The sequence below is a fragment of the Oncorhynchus tshawytscha genome, linkage group LG05, assembly GCF_018296145.1.
Source record: "Oncorhynchus tshawytscha isolate Ot180627B linkage group LG05, Otsh_v2.0, whole genome shotgun sequence".
Classification (NCBI taxonomy): domain Eukaryota; kingdom Metazoa; phylum Chordata; class Actinopteri; order Salmoniformes; family Salmonidae; genus Oncorhynchus; species Oncorhynchus tshawytscha.
The window spans coordinates 61,608,084-61,625,959 of record NC_056433.1 but is presented as its reverse complement, the minus strand read 5'-3'; the positions used below and the strand labels follow the sequence as shown (position 1 = coordinate 61,625,959).

Genomic DNA, 17,876 nt, shown 5'->3' with positions numbered 1-17,876 from the left:
AGGAACTAGTTCTCTGTATCACTGATAAAACAGTAGGCTACTCACTGAAATCCCTCTGATCTGGAGGCTCGCAGCATCACAAAGATGAACAACCCAACTTCAGTGTTCAAAGAGAAAGACACCACTTTGTCCAACATCACCACAAATCCCTAGTTAAAGGGTACACATAAATATAGCTTGCTGTATTATCCTTATGTTCCTACATACCATAATAACTGGTTTGGATACTTGATTATCATAGCTCATTGGAATAATTTGAAACAGCAATCAAGCACAAATTCCTACTCTAGCCTAGATCCAGTTAGAAATGAAGTGATAGGAACAGGTGACTCATTTTATTTTGCTGTAGCAGGAGGAAGAATGAGGCACATACCCTTGGATCACACGACGAGACAATAAAAATGATTCCAAATGCAAGCAGAGATATGAGCCCATTGGCAAGACTGTCAAGGAGAAAAGACAACATGGATTGTTTGGTTAATATCATGAAATCAACTTAATTAGTCAAAGTAAGCATCCTGAATGCTTCATAACCTTTTCTATTACAGGGACAGATAAATGTAATATTTTTATGGGAGTGGTAATGGTCAGCGAATGAGAAAGCAAATGGCCTGTGAAATCATCTTGTGACAGGAGGAATTCAAAACCAGATGGAGAAGTAGAAATGTATACCCTCTTGAACTGCATCTGTGGAAGCTCTGTGGTAATGTCCTCTCCCAGACTTTAGACATCCATTCCAACTTGGTGTTCCAGTGTGAGTTCACAAGGCCATCAACTGAAACAAAACAGCCAAACACAGTCAATATACCTACAAGGCTTCTTAAAGCTGTAGATTTCTACAATTGTACATGTAAATACATGCAATTGGTATTTTTCATGATTCATATCATTTAGATTATTTTGATCACTGGAAGAAAGGAGAGATAATGTCACATTAATGAAAGGCATAATTGTGTTACCATGAAACATGATTTATTGCAGATATTTTGAAAATAGAGATGTTATCCTGAATCATTTAAATGAGTTTCTCAGCCTGAGCCAACTAAACATAAGAAAATTATATTTTTTGTATCTCTCTGAAGATTAATTTATCTTATTTTCCTAAATTTCAGGCCTAAAAACATAAAAAAACAAGTCCTTCTATTTAGCTATAAATAACTATATATTAACATTCATTTTATAACCCCTTTACACAGATAAAACTGATTACCGGAGAACAACCGACTAGCAGAGAGATTGGTCACACAAGTACATCGTATATGAGGTTAGACCTTAATAGACATTGGTGTGGGTGAGGGGTTTGCATGTCTCGAACTCATGCTATCAAAAATGCATTCCCCCCTCTTCAGAGAACATTGCCATGCATAGAGAACAGCAAGGATAGAGATGTATTAAGAGGGAACATACTTGTGTGCTTCATGGCAGATCCCATCACCAGAAAGGACACTGTTATACTGATGGCAATAAAAATCTGGATCAGCTCTGCCACCCACGAGTAGTGACGGTACTTCAGACTGATTATCTGTAGAGTGACAACATGACATGTGGTTAGTGTTCTGTAACCTATAGGCATCTATCAAAATCATCCATTCAAAAATGGATTGATGTTGGATATTGACACAAAGAGAATAAAAAGGAAATTACATTATGATCTGTCATTATTTTGTACTGGCTCTCACAATCCAAACACATATTCAAGTCCACACTAAAGACACACCTTTTCACACAGGCTTACCTGGATTCTCTGTTGTCTTAGCTTTTATCCTCTGTCTAGTTCACTTAGTTAAGTCTGTCAGCATGCTTAGTGTTCTCCCTGGTTAGTCTGTCATGATGTTTAGTGTAGTGTTCTCCCTGGTTAGTCTGTCATGATGTTTAGTGTAGTGTTCTCCCTGGTTAGTCTGTCATGATGTTTAGTGTAGTGTTCTCCCTGGTCAGTCTGTCATGATGTTTAGTGTAGTGTTCTCCCTGGTTAGTCTGTCATGATGTTTAGTGTAGTGTTCTCCCTGGTTAGTCTGTCATGATGTTTAGTGTAGTGTTCTCCCTGGTTAGTCTGTCATGATGTTTAGTGTAGTGTTCTCCCTGGTTAGTCTGTCATGATGTTTAGTGTAGTGTTCTCCCTGGTCAGTCTGTCATGATGTTTAGTGTAGTGTTCTCCCTGGTTAGTCTGTCATGATGTTTAGTGTAGTGTTCTCCCTGGTTAGTCTGTCATGATGTTTAGTGTAGTGTTCTCCCTGGTCAGTCTGTCATGATGTTTAGTGCAGTGTTCTCCCTGGTCAGTCTGTCATGATGTTTAGTGTAGTGTTCTCCCTGGTCAGTCTGTCATGATGTTTAGTGCAGTGTTCTCCCTGGTCAGTCTGTCATGATGTTTAGTGTAGTGTTCTCCCTGGTCAGTCTGTCATGATGTTTAGTGCAGTGTTCTCCCTGGTCAGTCTGTCATGATGTTTAGTGTAGTGTTCTCCCTGGTCAGTCTGTCATGATGTTTAGTGTAGTGTTCTCCCTGGTTAGTCTGTCATGATGTTTAGTGTAGTGTTCTCCCTGGTTAGTCTGTCATGATGTTTAGTGTAGTGTTCTCCCTGGTTAGTCTGTCATGATGTTTAGTGTAGTGTTCTCCCTGGTTAGTCTGTCATGATGTTTAGTGTAGTGTTCTCCCTGGTCAGTCTGTCATGATGTTTAGTGTAGTGTTCTCCTGGTTAGTCTGTCATGATGTTTAGTGTAGTGTTCTCCCTGGTTAGTCTGTCATGATGTTTAGTGTAGTGTTCTCCTGGTTAGTCTGTCATGATGTTTAGTGTAGTGTTCTCCCTGGTTAGTCTGTCATGATGTTTAGTGTAGTGTTCTCCTGGTCAGTCTGTCATGATGTTTAGTGTAGTGTTCTCCTGGTTAGTCTGTCATGATGTTTAGTGTAGTGTTCTCCCTGGTTAGTCTGTCATGATGTTTAGTGTAGTGTTCTCCCTGGTCAGTCTGTCATGATGTTTAGTGCAGTGTTCTCCCTGGTCAGTCTGTCATGATGTTTAGTGTAGTGTTCTCCCTGGTCAGTCTGTCATGATGTTTAGTGCAGTGTTCTCCCTGGTCAGTCTGTCATGATGTTTAGTGCAGTGTTCTCCCTGGTCAGTCTGTCATGATGTTTAGTGCAGTGTTCTCCCTGGTCAGTCTGTCATGATGTTTAGTGTAGTGTTCTCCCTGGTCAGTCTGTCATGATGTTTAGTGTAGTGTTCTCCCTGGTCAGTCTGTCATGATGTTTAGTGTAGTGTTCTCCTGGTCAGTCTGTCATGATGTTTAGTGCAGTGTTCTCCTGGTTAGTCTGTCATGATGTTTAGTGTAGTGTTCTCCCTGGTCTGTCATGTTTATGATGTTTCCCTGGTCAGTCTGTCATGATGTTTAGTGTGTTCTCCTGGTCAGTCTGTCATGATGTTTAGTGTAGTGTTCTCCCTGGTCAGTCTGTCATGATGTTTAGTGTAGTGTTCTCCCTGGTCAGTCTGTCATGATGTTTAGTGTAGTGTTCTCCCTGGTCAGTCTGTCATGATGTTTAGTGTAGTGTTCTCCCTGGTTAGTCTGTCATGATGTTTAGTGTAGTGTTCTCCCTGGTTAGTCTGTCATGATGTTTAGTGTAGTGTTCTCCCTGGTTAGTCTGTCATGATGTTTAGTGTAGTGTTCTCCCTGGTCAGTCTGTCATGATGTTTAGTGTAGTGTTCTCCTTGGTTAGTCTGTCATGATGTTTAGTGTATTGTTCTCCCTGGTCAATCTGTCATCATGTTTAGTGTTCTCCCTGGTCAATCTGTCATCATGTTTAGTGTTCTCCCTGGTCAATCTGTCATCATGTTTAGTGTTCTCCCTGGTCAGTTTGTCATCATGTTTAGTGTTCTCCCTGGTTAGTCTGTCATCATGTTTAGTGTTCTCCCTGGTCAATCTGTCATCATGTTTAGTGTTCTCCCTGGTCAATCTGTCATCATGTTTAGTGTTCTCCCTGGTCAATCTGTCATCATGTTTAGTGTTCTCCCTGGTTAGTCTGTCATCATGTTTAGTGTTCTCCCTGGTTAGTCTGTCATCATGTTTAGTGTTCTCCCTGGTTAGTCTGTCATCATGTTTAGTGTTCTCCCTGGTCAATCTGTCATCATGTTTAGTGTTCTCCCTGGTCAATCTGTCATCATGTTTAGTGTTCTCCCTGGTCAATCTGTCATCATGTTTAGTGTTCTCCCTGGTTAGTCTGTCATCATGTTTAGTGTTCTCCCTGGTCAATCTGTCATCATGTTTAGTGTTCTCCCTGGTCAATCTGTCATCATGTTTAGTGTTCTCCCTGGTCAGTCTGTCATCATGTTTAGTGAACTTTAATATAGTTACTCATTTTAATGTGTGATTGTATTGCATTTCATCCTGCTGATTATCTTATGTATGTAAAGTAACTTTGGTTGTCTTGAAAAGTGCTTAAAATAAAATGACAATGTTTCAACATCATAGGAGTTTGTCTTCTGGAATGGTGTCTAATTCAGAATTGAATATGTAATTTGCAGACTAGAAACATAACAAAAACATCCCTTTTTAGACCTAGCAAGTGATGTACACATTTGTTGTTCAGCAAGCACGATTCAATGATCAACAAAATGTCAGTAACACCAAGAGGACTTTGGAGTATAATTATACTCTAAATCTAACCCCAGCAAATCAAAAACATCCAGTCAAGCTACATATTATGCACAGTTAATAGGTGAGATGGATGAGGATTCTGTTTACTCATTTTTATGTGTGAAACATATATACATATATTACCAGTTTAATTTGTTATTGTACATATATGCACATGCATACAGAAGATATTCTAAAGAAACAACATGCAATTTGAACCAAGCACCACTAGATGACACTAAAGATGTTCAAGAAGAAATCTACAGGTAACTGCCAAAATAAAGGAAACACTTAAGCAAACGAGGGATACAAAGTACATTGAAAGCAGGTGCTTTCACACAGGTGTGGTTCCTGAGTTAATCAAGCAATTAACATCCCATCATGCTTAGGGTCGTGTATAAAAATGCCCAGTTGGCTATCATGGCAAGAAGAAGAGATCTCAGTGACTTTGAAAGAGGGGTCTCAAAGAAGCATAGTCAGTCAGTCAGTCAGTCAGTCAGTCAGTCAGTCAGTCAGTCAGTCAGTCAGTCAGTCAGTCAGTCAGTCAGTCAGTCAGTCAGTCAGTCACCCACCCACCCACCCACCAGATCTCAACCCAATTGAACACTTATGGGAGAGCAGAGCCTGAGACAGCATTTTCTACCACTGGCAACAGAACACCAAATGATGGAATTTCTCATGGAAAAATGGTGTTGCATCTCTCAAATAGAGTTTCAGACACTTGTAGAATCTATGCAATGGTGTATTGAAGCTGTTCTGGCTCGTCGTGGCCCAATGACCTATTTAGACACTATGTTGGTGTTTCCTTTATTTTGGCAGTTAGCTGTATAATACTGTCCATATGAAATTACATCTGAAAATAAATTGTATGTTCAATAATGTCAAAATCACAGGTTGATTCCACAGACAATACTCCCCTAATCCAAATCCCTGAGAAGTGGTGATATGATAAGGACCTTACAGTGCAGGCCTCAACCCCTACCCATCCTATATGATCTGGCGTTCCACATCAGCTAGCAAGCATTTATTGTCATGAATCTTGCCCTGGAGGCAGCTCTGCAAAGTAGTCACTTGCTGGCACATCTACAAAGTCATAAAATCAGATTTTAACCACACTGCTAACCCTAATCCCTAACCTAATCTTAATAAAAAGCTCATTTTTGTTTTCATATATTTTTTAAATATAGACAATTTTGTCTTTGCAAATGATCAAATTGTATTCGTCACATGCTTTGTAAACAACAGGTGTAGACTAAGAGTGAAATGCTTACTTATGGGCCCTTCCCAACAATACAGAGAGAAAAAACATAAATAATAGAAAAATAATAACACAAGGAATTAATACATAATGAGTAACAATGGCTATATACACAGGGTACCAGTACTGAATCAATGTGCAGGGGTACGAGGTAATTGAGGTAGATATGTACATATAGATGGGGATAGTGTGACTATGCAACAGAATATATAATAAACAGCAACATGTTAGTGCAAAAAGGGTCAATGCAGATAGTCCGGTTTGCTATAGAGCTCCACATTAGAGGGGTTACAGTCGAATATATTGATAAAAGTCACCTTGTCTCAGAGAAATTGACACGGTTATGTTTCTTAAATGAATGGATGGTGGAAAACGATTGGAACCATTTGACCACTAGATTTTATGGTTATTATGACTCATACTGTGGTACTCTATACAGTAGGTTAACTATTTAACTAACTATTTAGCAGCTGGTACATCTAGCGGAAATCCCTCAGTTCTGCCTCCAGGGCAAGATTCATGACAATAAACATCAACCTGTCATCAGCTAGCGCTTACTGCTATCTTTAAAATGGCAGTAGTACTTGGACTAGAATAAGAATAAGGTTAATATTCAAAGCCAGTCTGCTCTTCCTTCACCTTGCCCTGGATAAAACAGAGCAGAGAGCTGCGGGCCACAATGAGCCACTCTTCACATCTACTCCAAGGTGACGTTTGAAAGGCCACGCTTCACTTCAGGGACACATTGTGTTATAGCATTACAGGCTAAAACAGAAAGTGTGTTTGGGCGATAAGGAACAGCTCTGATCTTTAGAAGCAGCCCTCCAGGCACTGAGCAGAATGAGTTGAAAGACAGGGTTCTGGGTTTCTGAAAATATCTATAACAATAATAGTAATGCAGGTTTTCTTCCTCCCTCTCTCCCACCATGATGCATACTGTACATTTGTATACAGGATGTATGCTTAAGAGGCATAGAGTAACAATTTCAGTAGGTTTGATCAGTTGAACTGCAAAGTATTATGATTTCAATCATTTAGAGCATCAGTGCCCATACATTTACATACCAAAACATTTACATACCAAAACATGGTATGACGTCTTGTCCATATTTGATGTAATTTCCTGGCATTGTGGAGGGTGGAAGAGAGAATGTCACAAGGTTGTAGGTTTATGTCCCATCATAAAACCATGCAAGGACGTCTGACCAATACAGTACAATAAAGTACAGTACATTTGATCATCTAAAGAAGCTCAAAAGAGACCATACACATGGCCTGTTTTTAGCCTTTTCTTCAATGTTGTGATTCATGAGTTCACAGAATCTCAGCCTCACAAACAAACACAAATGGATTTAAACCATCAGGGACAGGGAAGCAGAATAAACTGTTGCATGGCATCTCCTGCTGGGTTTGACCCTGATGGCATGGACAGAATACATTTTGAACCGCAGTGAAAGCAGCTTTCTCCAAAACAAAGAAGCTGAATGGTGTGGAGTGCCAACAGTCCGCAGAGAGAAGATTGAACGCCTCGCTGGCCCTAAATTAGATCACACATTTTCTTGCTCATGGCAGTGTCTCACTACATGCCCCAAGGCACACTGCTGGCCAGATTATTGTTCAATGGCCAGCTTTCTTTTGCCCAGACAGGAAACCCTTACACCCAGGAATTCTAAAAACATACAGTGTTGGACAGAGAAAATAGCTGTTCTCAGAAACAATTGAGGTCCCAAATCCAGTGTCTGTAAAACAGAGGCTGTTTGTTAAATAATTAACTGACCCCAACCAGGGACAAACTGACCCTAACCAGGGACAAACTGACCCTAACCAGGGACAAACTGACCCTAACCAGGGACAAACTGACCCTAACCAGGGACAAACCGACCCTAACCAGGGACAAACCAACCCTAACCAGGGACAAACCGACCCTAACCAGGGACAAACCGACCCTAACCAGGGACAAACCGACCCTAACCAGGGACAAACCGACCTCAACCAGGGACAAACTGACCCCAACCAGGGACAAACCGACCCTAACCAGGGACAAGCTGACCCTAACCAGGGACAAGCTGACCCTAACCAGGGACAAGCTGACCCTAACCAGGGACAAGCTGACCCTAACCAGGGACAAACTGACCCTAACCAGGGACAAACTGACCCTAACCAGGGACAAACTGACCCCAACCAGGGACAAACTGACCCCAACCAGGGACAAGCTGACCCTAACCAGGGACAAACTGACCCTAACCAGGGACAAACTGACCCCAACCAGGGACAAACTGACCCCAACCAGCGACAAACTAACCCTAACCAGGGACAAACTGACCCTAACCAGGGACAAACTGACCCTAACCAGGGACAAACTGACCCTAACCAGGGACAAACTAACCCTAACCAGGGACAAACTGACCCTAACCAGGGACAAACTGACCCTAACCAGGGACAAACTGACCCCAACCAGGGACAAACTGACCCTAACCAGGGACAAGCTGACCCTAACCAGGGACAAGCTGACCCTAACCAGGGACAAGCTGACCCTAACCAGGGACAAACTAACCCTAACCAGGGACAAACTGACCCTAACCAGGGATAAACTGACCCTAATCAGGGATGTAAGATTCCTATAGAGCTCAATTAAGACAAGAAGACATTGCAGCAGCCTTAAAAACATGCCTCTTCTCACATGGTCCCAAAAAATCTCAATGATGTTAGGTATTGTTAAAACTATGGCATTAGAAGACTATCCAGAAGTTTGAGGAAAACCAAGGACTGTAAATGTTGTGGTGGAGACATTAAACTGGGAAGTGTGACCTGTAACTTTTAGTGTAGAGGCCACACTGGCAATGAAAAGACCAACAGGATCACCTATTACACCAGATTTACTGTGGATGCATCATTTATGTCAGCTTACAGAGAGTTCTGAAATACATAAAATTACTTTATAACTTCACAAAAGTGAGTGCTTAGGATGTTTCCAAAAACATTATGCAGGAGCTTTATAACTGCTGATCTCTCGAGAGGAGTGAAATTATATTCATATCTGAGAAGCATCACATTCGGAAAGGTCATTTTAATATGCATCGTCTCAGACTAGGGTGTAAAGCGTCCACTAAAGCAGGGTTTCCAACCCCCCCATCCCCTCCTGCCCTGGGTGCACATTTTGTTTTTTGTCCTAGCACTACACAGCTGATTTAAATAATCAAAGTTTGATGGTGAGTTGGTTATTTCAATCAGCTGTGTAGCACTAGGGAAAAAAACAAAACGTGGACCCAGGGGGGCCTCAGGACCGAGTTTGTGAAACCGTACACTAAAGTATAGATAGAAACCAGAGCATTAAAAACACCTTAAATGAGTGGGAAAATAGAGCACTTGAATTTTCGTAAAGTTTCTCAAGACTCCTTGTGAGAACGTGACATTTACAAAATGCAACTGTAGCCAAAGACTGAACATAAAATGATGTCTTCACTTGATTAGAAGTAAGTAAACCTTGCCCCTTAGTTTCTCACATGACTATGAATTTGGGATAGGCTACTCTGAGCACAGCTTACATTTGTTCATGGACTCCACATCAAACAGCCTCAGAGGTCTACATTACTATCACTCCTCTGTGATATAAGTCAAATGGTTGAGCATCCTGGCTCAGTGGGAGATAAGGAATATATCTGCTATGTGTAGACTATGGTACTAGAGTAAAATGGACACAAAAGCGAAAAAGTTGAATAGTCCTCCCAAATTTCATCTGGGGATTAATCAGAGTGAATTTTGCTTGAGCACAAGTTCCAAAAATGGAAAGCCCATGAGGTGTTTCCAGAATATGGAAGATGACAAATGGCAACGTAGGTGAAATTAAGGATCTTGAAACCATAAATGCAGTGCCTCCAGTAACAGAGATGCAGACAAAGTTATACCTCGACTCAGGCCTCTTCATAACCCTGCGTAAATGCCCGCCAGTCGTCTTGAAAAGACAGTGGATCTGCTTCTCCCTGCCTCAGACAAGCCCCAAAGGCTGTGTAGCTCAGATATATTTCCCTAACCAAGACTGAGATGACCTTTTGAGAAAGAACACACTGTGCGTCTTGCTGATGAGGATCTTCTTTCGATTTAGCTGTCGAAGTCAAAAGCCATTAGTTTCATATCACCTACAGGTAACTGCCAAAATAAAGGAAACACCAACATAGTGTCTTAATAGGGCATTGGGAAACTGAGCTACCAGAACAGCTTCAATACTACAACATTCTTCCACGACAAATTCCATAATTTGGTGTTTTGTTGATGGTGGTGGAAAATGCTGTCTCAAGCGCCACTCCATAATCTCCCATTCCCAATCTCCCATATATATCAACCTAAGCATGGGATGCTAATTGCTTAATTAACTAATCGAACCACACCTTTGTTGAAGCACCTGTTTTCAACTCATTTACTCAAGTGCTTCCTTTATTTTGGCACTTACCCGAACATTGCTACATTACTCACGTAATCTAGATTGAAATAATAGTTATACTGTTCTAACCTTAATCAAAATACACATTCATGACAAGTCAATCTTTACTGGCCTTGAAATGTTCCTTAGGTGATGAGGAAGACCACTGTCTAGTCAGAAACTGTCCACCTGATCAAACTAAAGACTTGTATTTTCTCACAAAAAGAAATCAAGCACATTGTGCTACACTATTTAATATGGCATGGTTTCCATGGGAACCAAAACAATCTCAGCATGAAAGAAGGCCTTAAAGGACAGCAACTAGCTGGGATCTCTCAAGCTGTTTTCAATCAGCAGCGCACTGTATCACTTTTAAGGTGAGATAAATAAGGTAGAAGCTACGGGAAACCTATAATGCATCAGCACATATAAAACAGATAGACCAGAGCCACAGACCACAGTGCTGTAAGTAAAAGATGCTCAGGGAATGTCAAGACCTCAAAAAATCTTTCCTTGGATTTACTCTGGCTGTTTTGTCCATCTACAAATCAAGTTTCAGCTGTCAACACTTATTTGTAAATCACATACTGCATTGATGAATTCAAATACTTACCTGAAATATTAATCTAGGCTACTTTTAGGCCCTATGAACACATCATGAAATAACATCATTTTTGGGAAAGAGCCTGATGACAGCAGTCAATTTGTGTAGCTAAAATCCTACAGTTGTATAGTTGAAGTTCCAAAACATTAACCACATGTCACTGGTGTTGCGAGCCCAAACATGGTCTTTCTATTCTGTTGAGTTATTGACTTGACTTCTCCTCTGATGATGGTGGAAACATCCTGCTTGAACCTAAACAGCAACATATCCTATGGCTATGTCATAACAGATGATGACAGGTCCCATCATACCTCCTGCTGTCGCCTTGAGCATTGGAAAATCTCATTAGGCTTCTCTTAAGCAATAATTTGCATAATCCCTTCCCATATTTTGCGGCTTCAGACACTCAATCATCCGTAATTACATACACATCAAGGTTGGCACCACAGCGATTCGAATCAATGACTTGTATTGTTACTAAATACCACTGTGTGCATTCACTAAATCAAAAGCTTTGTTGAACTCTGCTGTGATTTATTTGGCAGGTGGGATGGCGTGTTTTCCCCCTAACAGAGGGTCCTGGTGCAGCTTGATCTGGGAGCAGATGACCTCTGTGCTGGCGTCACTCTGGCCTGATCTACTGGTTTACAGCAGAGGCGGAGGTGGTGGGTTGATGTGCGGCTGATCTATGTGAGTGGGGGAGAACCAAAGTTCAACTCAGGCCCATGAGTGCACTTCAAAGTTCTCCCCAACTTCCTTTCAAGTTTGAAAGTGAAGAGAACGCTCTTTGATTATCAATGTGGATGTTCTGCTTTAGAATTAGTCCTAAAGTGGGAAGGAAAACATTGAAATGGTGGATAATGGACTCGATAATGTGACGACTTCATTGGAAATGTTTAAAGATGAGCTGCTTGGGGAAAAAGCCTTCATGAAAACAGACAGCCCACTGGGCACAGACGTCAATTTAACGTCTATTCCACGTTGGTTCAACGCCATTTCATTGACATGACGTGGAACAACATTGATTCAACCAGTGTGTGCCCAGTGGGAGGGCCTTCATTTCACTACTAAACTGCTCGGGTTTTTAAGAAATGCTTCCTACAGCACCTTGACTGACATGATTTAACTCCCAAGTTGATACAAATTTGGTTGAGTTTTGATCCAAAGTATGAATCAAATTACTTTGACAAAACTTAAACATGCTCTACAATGATCAAGGACGAGGACACACAACTTGGGGGAAAGAACAGCTATAGTAGTATGCTACAATCCTCCGCAAAGAATATAACCTAAGCAGGAAGCCAGATACTTGTTCATCGCCAGAATCCCACTCTGTGAAAGCTTTTACAAGAAACCTCTCTAAAGATGCCTTATGGGGGCAGCCTTCTGACAGCTGTTAGCTCGAGCCGTTGGTGTTTTACATTTTCTTTGGCACCATATACATTTCTTCCCATCAATCAATATTGATAAGGTGTAGGAGAGGACTTAACTACTACTGAACATTGTTTTCATCATCAACTAGCTAACATCATCAATAATCAGACAAGGGTGACAGGTACATATGGGTTGACAAATCACAACAGAACCGTCAAAGTGGAGGGTGTTAAATGGCTCTGTTTATGTAAGCCAGGTCAGTGCTATACACTTAGTACCCACCAAGTGTACCAATTAGCACATTAGCCAAACCCTAGGTAAAGTAATTGCGGCATGTTTTCATTAGAGCCCCAGGAAGTCATTACTGGTTTATCTGAGCAGTTCCACTGTAAATGATTCAAAACATATCCTGATCACATCAAACCAGCACATCACCATCATAACCTATTATCTCGCCCTGTTCCGACTCACTGCACTTACAGAGACATTGGAGGGGGAAAGAGAATGAGTGGAAACAACAGGCACAGGGACCGCACTGGGCTAGAGACAATCTCAATGCAGTCCCATTATCATACAGGCTGCGGAGGTTAAATTGGCTTAATTGTTTTGCAGATGGAACATGCCCAGCATGTTTGTTAAAATGGATAATAGCGTGTCATATTCCACATATTTGCCCTACCCCGCTCTGTGAGCCTGACCAGGCCAAGTGATATCACAGAGTCAGCAAGAGGTGGCCGCATGAAAACATGTAGCCTCCTCAGACATCCATAAAACATACAGTACAGTAGATATATTCACACAGCTATGCGCAGTAGCAACACATTGAAACAATCCATCATTTCAATAAAGCCTGGTATCCACCTCAGGAGAAGTGCATGAGGATTACTGTAGCAGTGAATAATGTGAGGCAACACTAAGCCCTGTGTGCTGCTGAGGGAAGGAGGCTGTGTGATGAGAGGACCAGTGGTCTGGGGAGCTGGATCCCAATCTCTCCCCAGAGAGGCTGAGTTACAGCTGTCACTCATACAGCTCTCCGTTATTGTGAGTTACCACTTAATCCTCATGGGTACGTACGGTGGCAGGTTGAGTATGCTGGTAAAGTAACCCACGCATGCACTCACACAGACAGAAACATACACAGACACTGTTCACACACACACACATGTACATGAGCACATGTACGCACACACTCTCTCACACATACACATTGATCTGCTGTATTGTCCAGAGGAGTACAGGGAGAATCTAAGTGAGGTTGGGCAGATACAGAACCACTGGGGAAGGATTAGGAGCCGGCTAATTATGAAGTCAGCATACAGTACTGCCCCACCACCACTAACAGGTTCAGGGTTCAGATCAGCCTCCTGACATTACAGTGTAATCCACCCTGAATCATACACTACACAGCGCTAACCCCTTCACAACCCCACCTCATAGCAGGCCACACTGCTGTGAGGTTAGCTCAGGTCAGACTCTGCTAGACAGGTTCAACCCCTGCAGATAAACTGATTGCATGACATTTTTATTCCACATTAGGTAGAAACAAAGTGATGGTGAGTCATTAGAAGACATGTAGTGTCATATAGATAAAGAGCAGGGAATCAGGATTCGTAATCATGAATAAACAGCAACAATGATTAAACCAAAGGTTGCTGACAAACGTTTGTCTCACATAACAAAAAAGGGCTTATGCAGTCACTGGTAACCTGAGGAGAATCTATTCCATCAGAGTCTCCAGTCAGATGGTATTTAAATGTCTGTCCAGTTGAAGGTTATGTAATTAGGCTGTAGAGTGCTTGACTGCTTCATCCATGAGAGTGAAAGGAGACCTCTCATCTCTGGGGGACAGGGTAATACATCATCATTTAGCTGCAGTCTGGCCATGAGAGGTGGAGTTGGATGACAGAGCAACACAACTAGTGGAAAGGGTCCTCACCCTGATGAACCCAACGTGACTGTATCAAAACCTCTGTTTACCAACGGGTACAGCAGTGAGCACGCTGCGAGCACAGGGAAGTTTCTCTCAACAGACAGGAAAGGAATGTTAAGTATTATGCGACAGAAAAAAACTATGATGAATAATTCATTCTTTATCCCAAAGCCCAGATCTGGGAGACAAGCTGTCTCTCTGACTTTCCTTCTGGTGTTGTTGTTGTTTGCAGACGCGGGGAGATAATAATGTGGATGATGGGTTTACGTTTCATATTATCACAAAGCACTAAATGACACACAGAGACAATTGATCATGGCATGTTTGCATGCGCAATGTAAGCTTTTCAATAGTAACCTTCACAGTCAAAGTCACTGGCTTTACTACTCATATCTCCTGAGCCACAAGCTGAACATATGATATCATTTCTACATCCCATAAGGCCTATAGGAAATACAGATACATCCCATAGGGCCTATAGGAAATACAGATACATCCCATAGGGCCTATAGGAAATACATGCTAGAGCCCATAGGGCTTTTCACTGGCTGTATAGGAGATAGTGGGAAAAGGTCCATTTCAGTGGAGCTTAAAGCTCAAGCAAATTAAAGGGTTCTAGTGTGCTTGACAATATTTGGAAAGATGCATACATTATTCATGTGTGATTCACATCTCTTCTCCCTCTGTGATGATGTTTAGAAAACAGGTCACTGGGATGATACAGAAAAATAAATGTTTTTTATGCTTCAACTGCCACAGAAAACACCTCTCTCTCATGTGTATGTGTTCTCTGTGGAAGACTACCATGCTATCTGTGCACTCATCTCATGCCAAGCATTACTAGACAAGCATTATGTTTCTCTTCCCCACCCCATCTCCCCCTTTTAACAATATATTGCCCTTGGAATGTTGCAGGTGCACTGTGATATTACAACTATAAAGCCATTTAAATATTACAATTGGTGCTACAATACTATTGTGTATTTCTCCAAAAAGCCATTTTGCTTGATTGACATTCTATTTGCACACTGATACACGTTTGTGAGAGGAACACCACCAATCCATTGGTGTTCTTATAGTACCACACATGTATTAACAGTTTACTACAGTTTCTTCTGCTCGTCGTCTACAGTACATTTCAATCAAACATATTGCATTTCTTCAAAGTAGAAAACCGGAGGAAAGGTGTTTTTGTTAGTTGTCAAGACACCAAGTGTAAGGGGGATAAATGCAGGAGTCTGGCTGAGTGGTCTGCTTTGCTTGCCTCTTGTCATAATTATACTTTTCTTATTCACTTTCTATAGACCCCTAAAGAGATTGATGATTATACCTTTAATTCAACTTCTTTACCCCCCCACACTGTTTACAATGTGATTTGGTACATTTATACCACCTTATTATCGATAATTATGTATTTTGGAGTAAAACGGAGTGGCTACCTGAGGTGCTATGAAAAATATTTATTTTCTTTGCTTTGAGGTAATGGCAGCCATAAAAAAACAACTAGAGGATGGTCCACTTCAAGCTATCCACATACAGTATCTTAACAACTGTACATAAAGTAACTGCCAAAATAATTGACACACTTGAGGGATACAAATGATATTGAAAGCAGGTGCTTCCACACTGTTGTGGTTCCTTAGTTAATTAAGCAATGAAAACATTGCTTCATGCTTAGGGTATATCTATACAAATTCTGGGCAGCCCATTCTTTTGGCTACCATGGCTATGCCCCCCATAGGATGTCAATGTCCCCATCCACAGGGCACGAGTGGTCACTGAATGGTTTGATGAGCATGAAAACGATGTAAACCATATGCTATGGCTGTCTCAGTCACCAGATGTCAACCCAATTGAACACTTGGGATATTTTGGAGCGGTGCCTGAGACAGTATTTTCCACCACCATCAACAAAACACCAAATTATGGAATTTCTCGTGGAAGAATGGTATCGCATCTCCCCAGTTCCAGACACTTATACCAATGTGCATTGAAGATGTTCGTTCTGGATCGTGGTGGCCCTATTAAGACCCTTTATGTTGGTGTTTTCTTTATTTTGGCAGTTATCTTTATTAATATCCAACTAATGACCAGTTTTAGTGAACTAGTTTTGACCAGAAACATGTGATAGAGACTATAGTCTTTAAAATGTGCCTCTATGGAGACCATATAATGATGTATAACAGGCTGAGTATGTCAGTCCATGACCTTACATTCACTCTCTAATAACAGGGAATATTGAGTAACTCTGACGGGAGTAAACTCTCCTACCTTTGTCAGTGGGATTGTTGCAATCTCTCCTGCTTTCTCTGACCTGTAAGAAGAAAAAACAGAATTGAGATTTGTCATGAATAATATCTCCACTCAAATGATCAGTCAAAAAGTTTCCAGACACTTGTCATTGGTTCAGTTGTGCACTAATCCCTATGTTTCCTTATGTGTATTGACAGCTGAGCTATGAAAAAGAACTCTTAAAAATCCCAAATAAATAGAATTGCAGGAAAGAATGGCATTGGTGTTGACGTGTAACAGCCTTCATATTGCTTGCACAGAATAACAAGGCATTGAAGAGTGTGGTGTAAAACAGCAGTAACCAGTGCTGCTCTACTCCCTTTTCCTCTGCAAACAATTCTTTTGTGCATTGTCCCCACATAATTGCGCTCCCAGGATGAGGAGGCTGATTCCTCTTTACAGTTGGCTGCACACATCTGCATCCCTTGAAACAAACTGCCAGACAGTTGCAGTGGCAGAGCTACTGATTAGTGGTTCACCTTTGGGAGAAATGGGCACAAAGCATCCGTCTGTCTAATGAATTGGCTGATGAAATAGATCAAAAGCTCATCTGAAGGTTATGTCCTAGATATACTTTTGTCTATTGCTTTGGTGATTTCTGTGGATTTCAATTAGTTACAAACTAAAACAGATACTTCAGGGTGGGCTACATGTATTAAGATAATACGTGGGAGCTCCAACATCATTAGGCTTTGTATGGCTTCTAAGGACTCGCTTTTAGCAGGCTGGATTTTCACTATAATTCAGTTGAATCAGGCTAATGTGTCTCCTGTTATGGAGTAGTAGGTACAACTGGTCAACAACTCACTTGTAGTTTTGCACACAGTCACAGGAAGTGTCAAGCTGCCCATAGCAATTGTGTGGGGTGATTCTCCATTCACTTTTTCACATGTTAAGATTCATAAAGTCTTCGCTTCTGGCTATCCGCTTTGTGTCTTTGAAATGCAAATAGATTTTCTTGGTAGCCAGAAGGCCATATTCTCAGGGATGTATCTTTATTTGGAGCAGTTACACTATGCACTAAATATTTCTAACAGTAGGTTGCAGGCTATTTAAATCATTGGGGAGATTATGTTGAGAAGAAACTAGAAACATTGGTCTAAATATAACAAATTCAATACAATATGTGGTAAAACTATGAATTACTGTGCTTTTATTGTAATTGTAGTCAATTTTTCTTAGCAGCTATGTCAAAGAAAAGGAGTGCTGTATGGCCACTGTCAATTGTTGAGGACTGTACATTTCTACTGAATAGGTCTTAGTTACACACACAATCCCTCCACCCATTTATTACCAGTGTCAGCTAAAGCATGTGTCTCTTTTAGATTAAATTGAAGAGAAAATCCTAAGTTTCTCACAGTGAGATGCTTAAAACATTTAACTA

At 41.2% G+C, this 17,876-nt stretch overlaps 1 protein-coding gene across 1 annotated transcript in view; it reads right to left on the bottom strand.

The window, feature by feature from the left end:
* Nucleotides 1–17,876, bottom strand: part of si:ch211-51h4.2 — a 105,256-nt gene that overhangs the window by 1,168 nt on the left and 86,212 nt on the right. The window contains exons 13-17 of the mRNA XM_024421689.2: nt 16,472–16,514; nt 1,408–1,522; nt 673–775; nt 374–443; nt 46–149 (exon numbers count right to left, since the gene is read on the bottom strand). Coding sequence (XP_024277457.1) covers nt 46–149; nt 374–443; nt 673–775; nt 1,408–1,522; nt 16,472–16,514 — 435 coding nt within the window. The remainder of the gene's footprint in view (nt 1–45; nt 150–373; nt 444–672; nt 776–1,407; nt 1,523–16,471; nt 16,515–17,876) is intronic.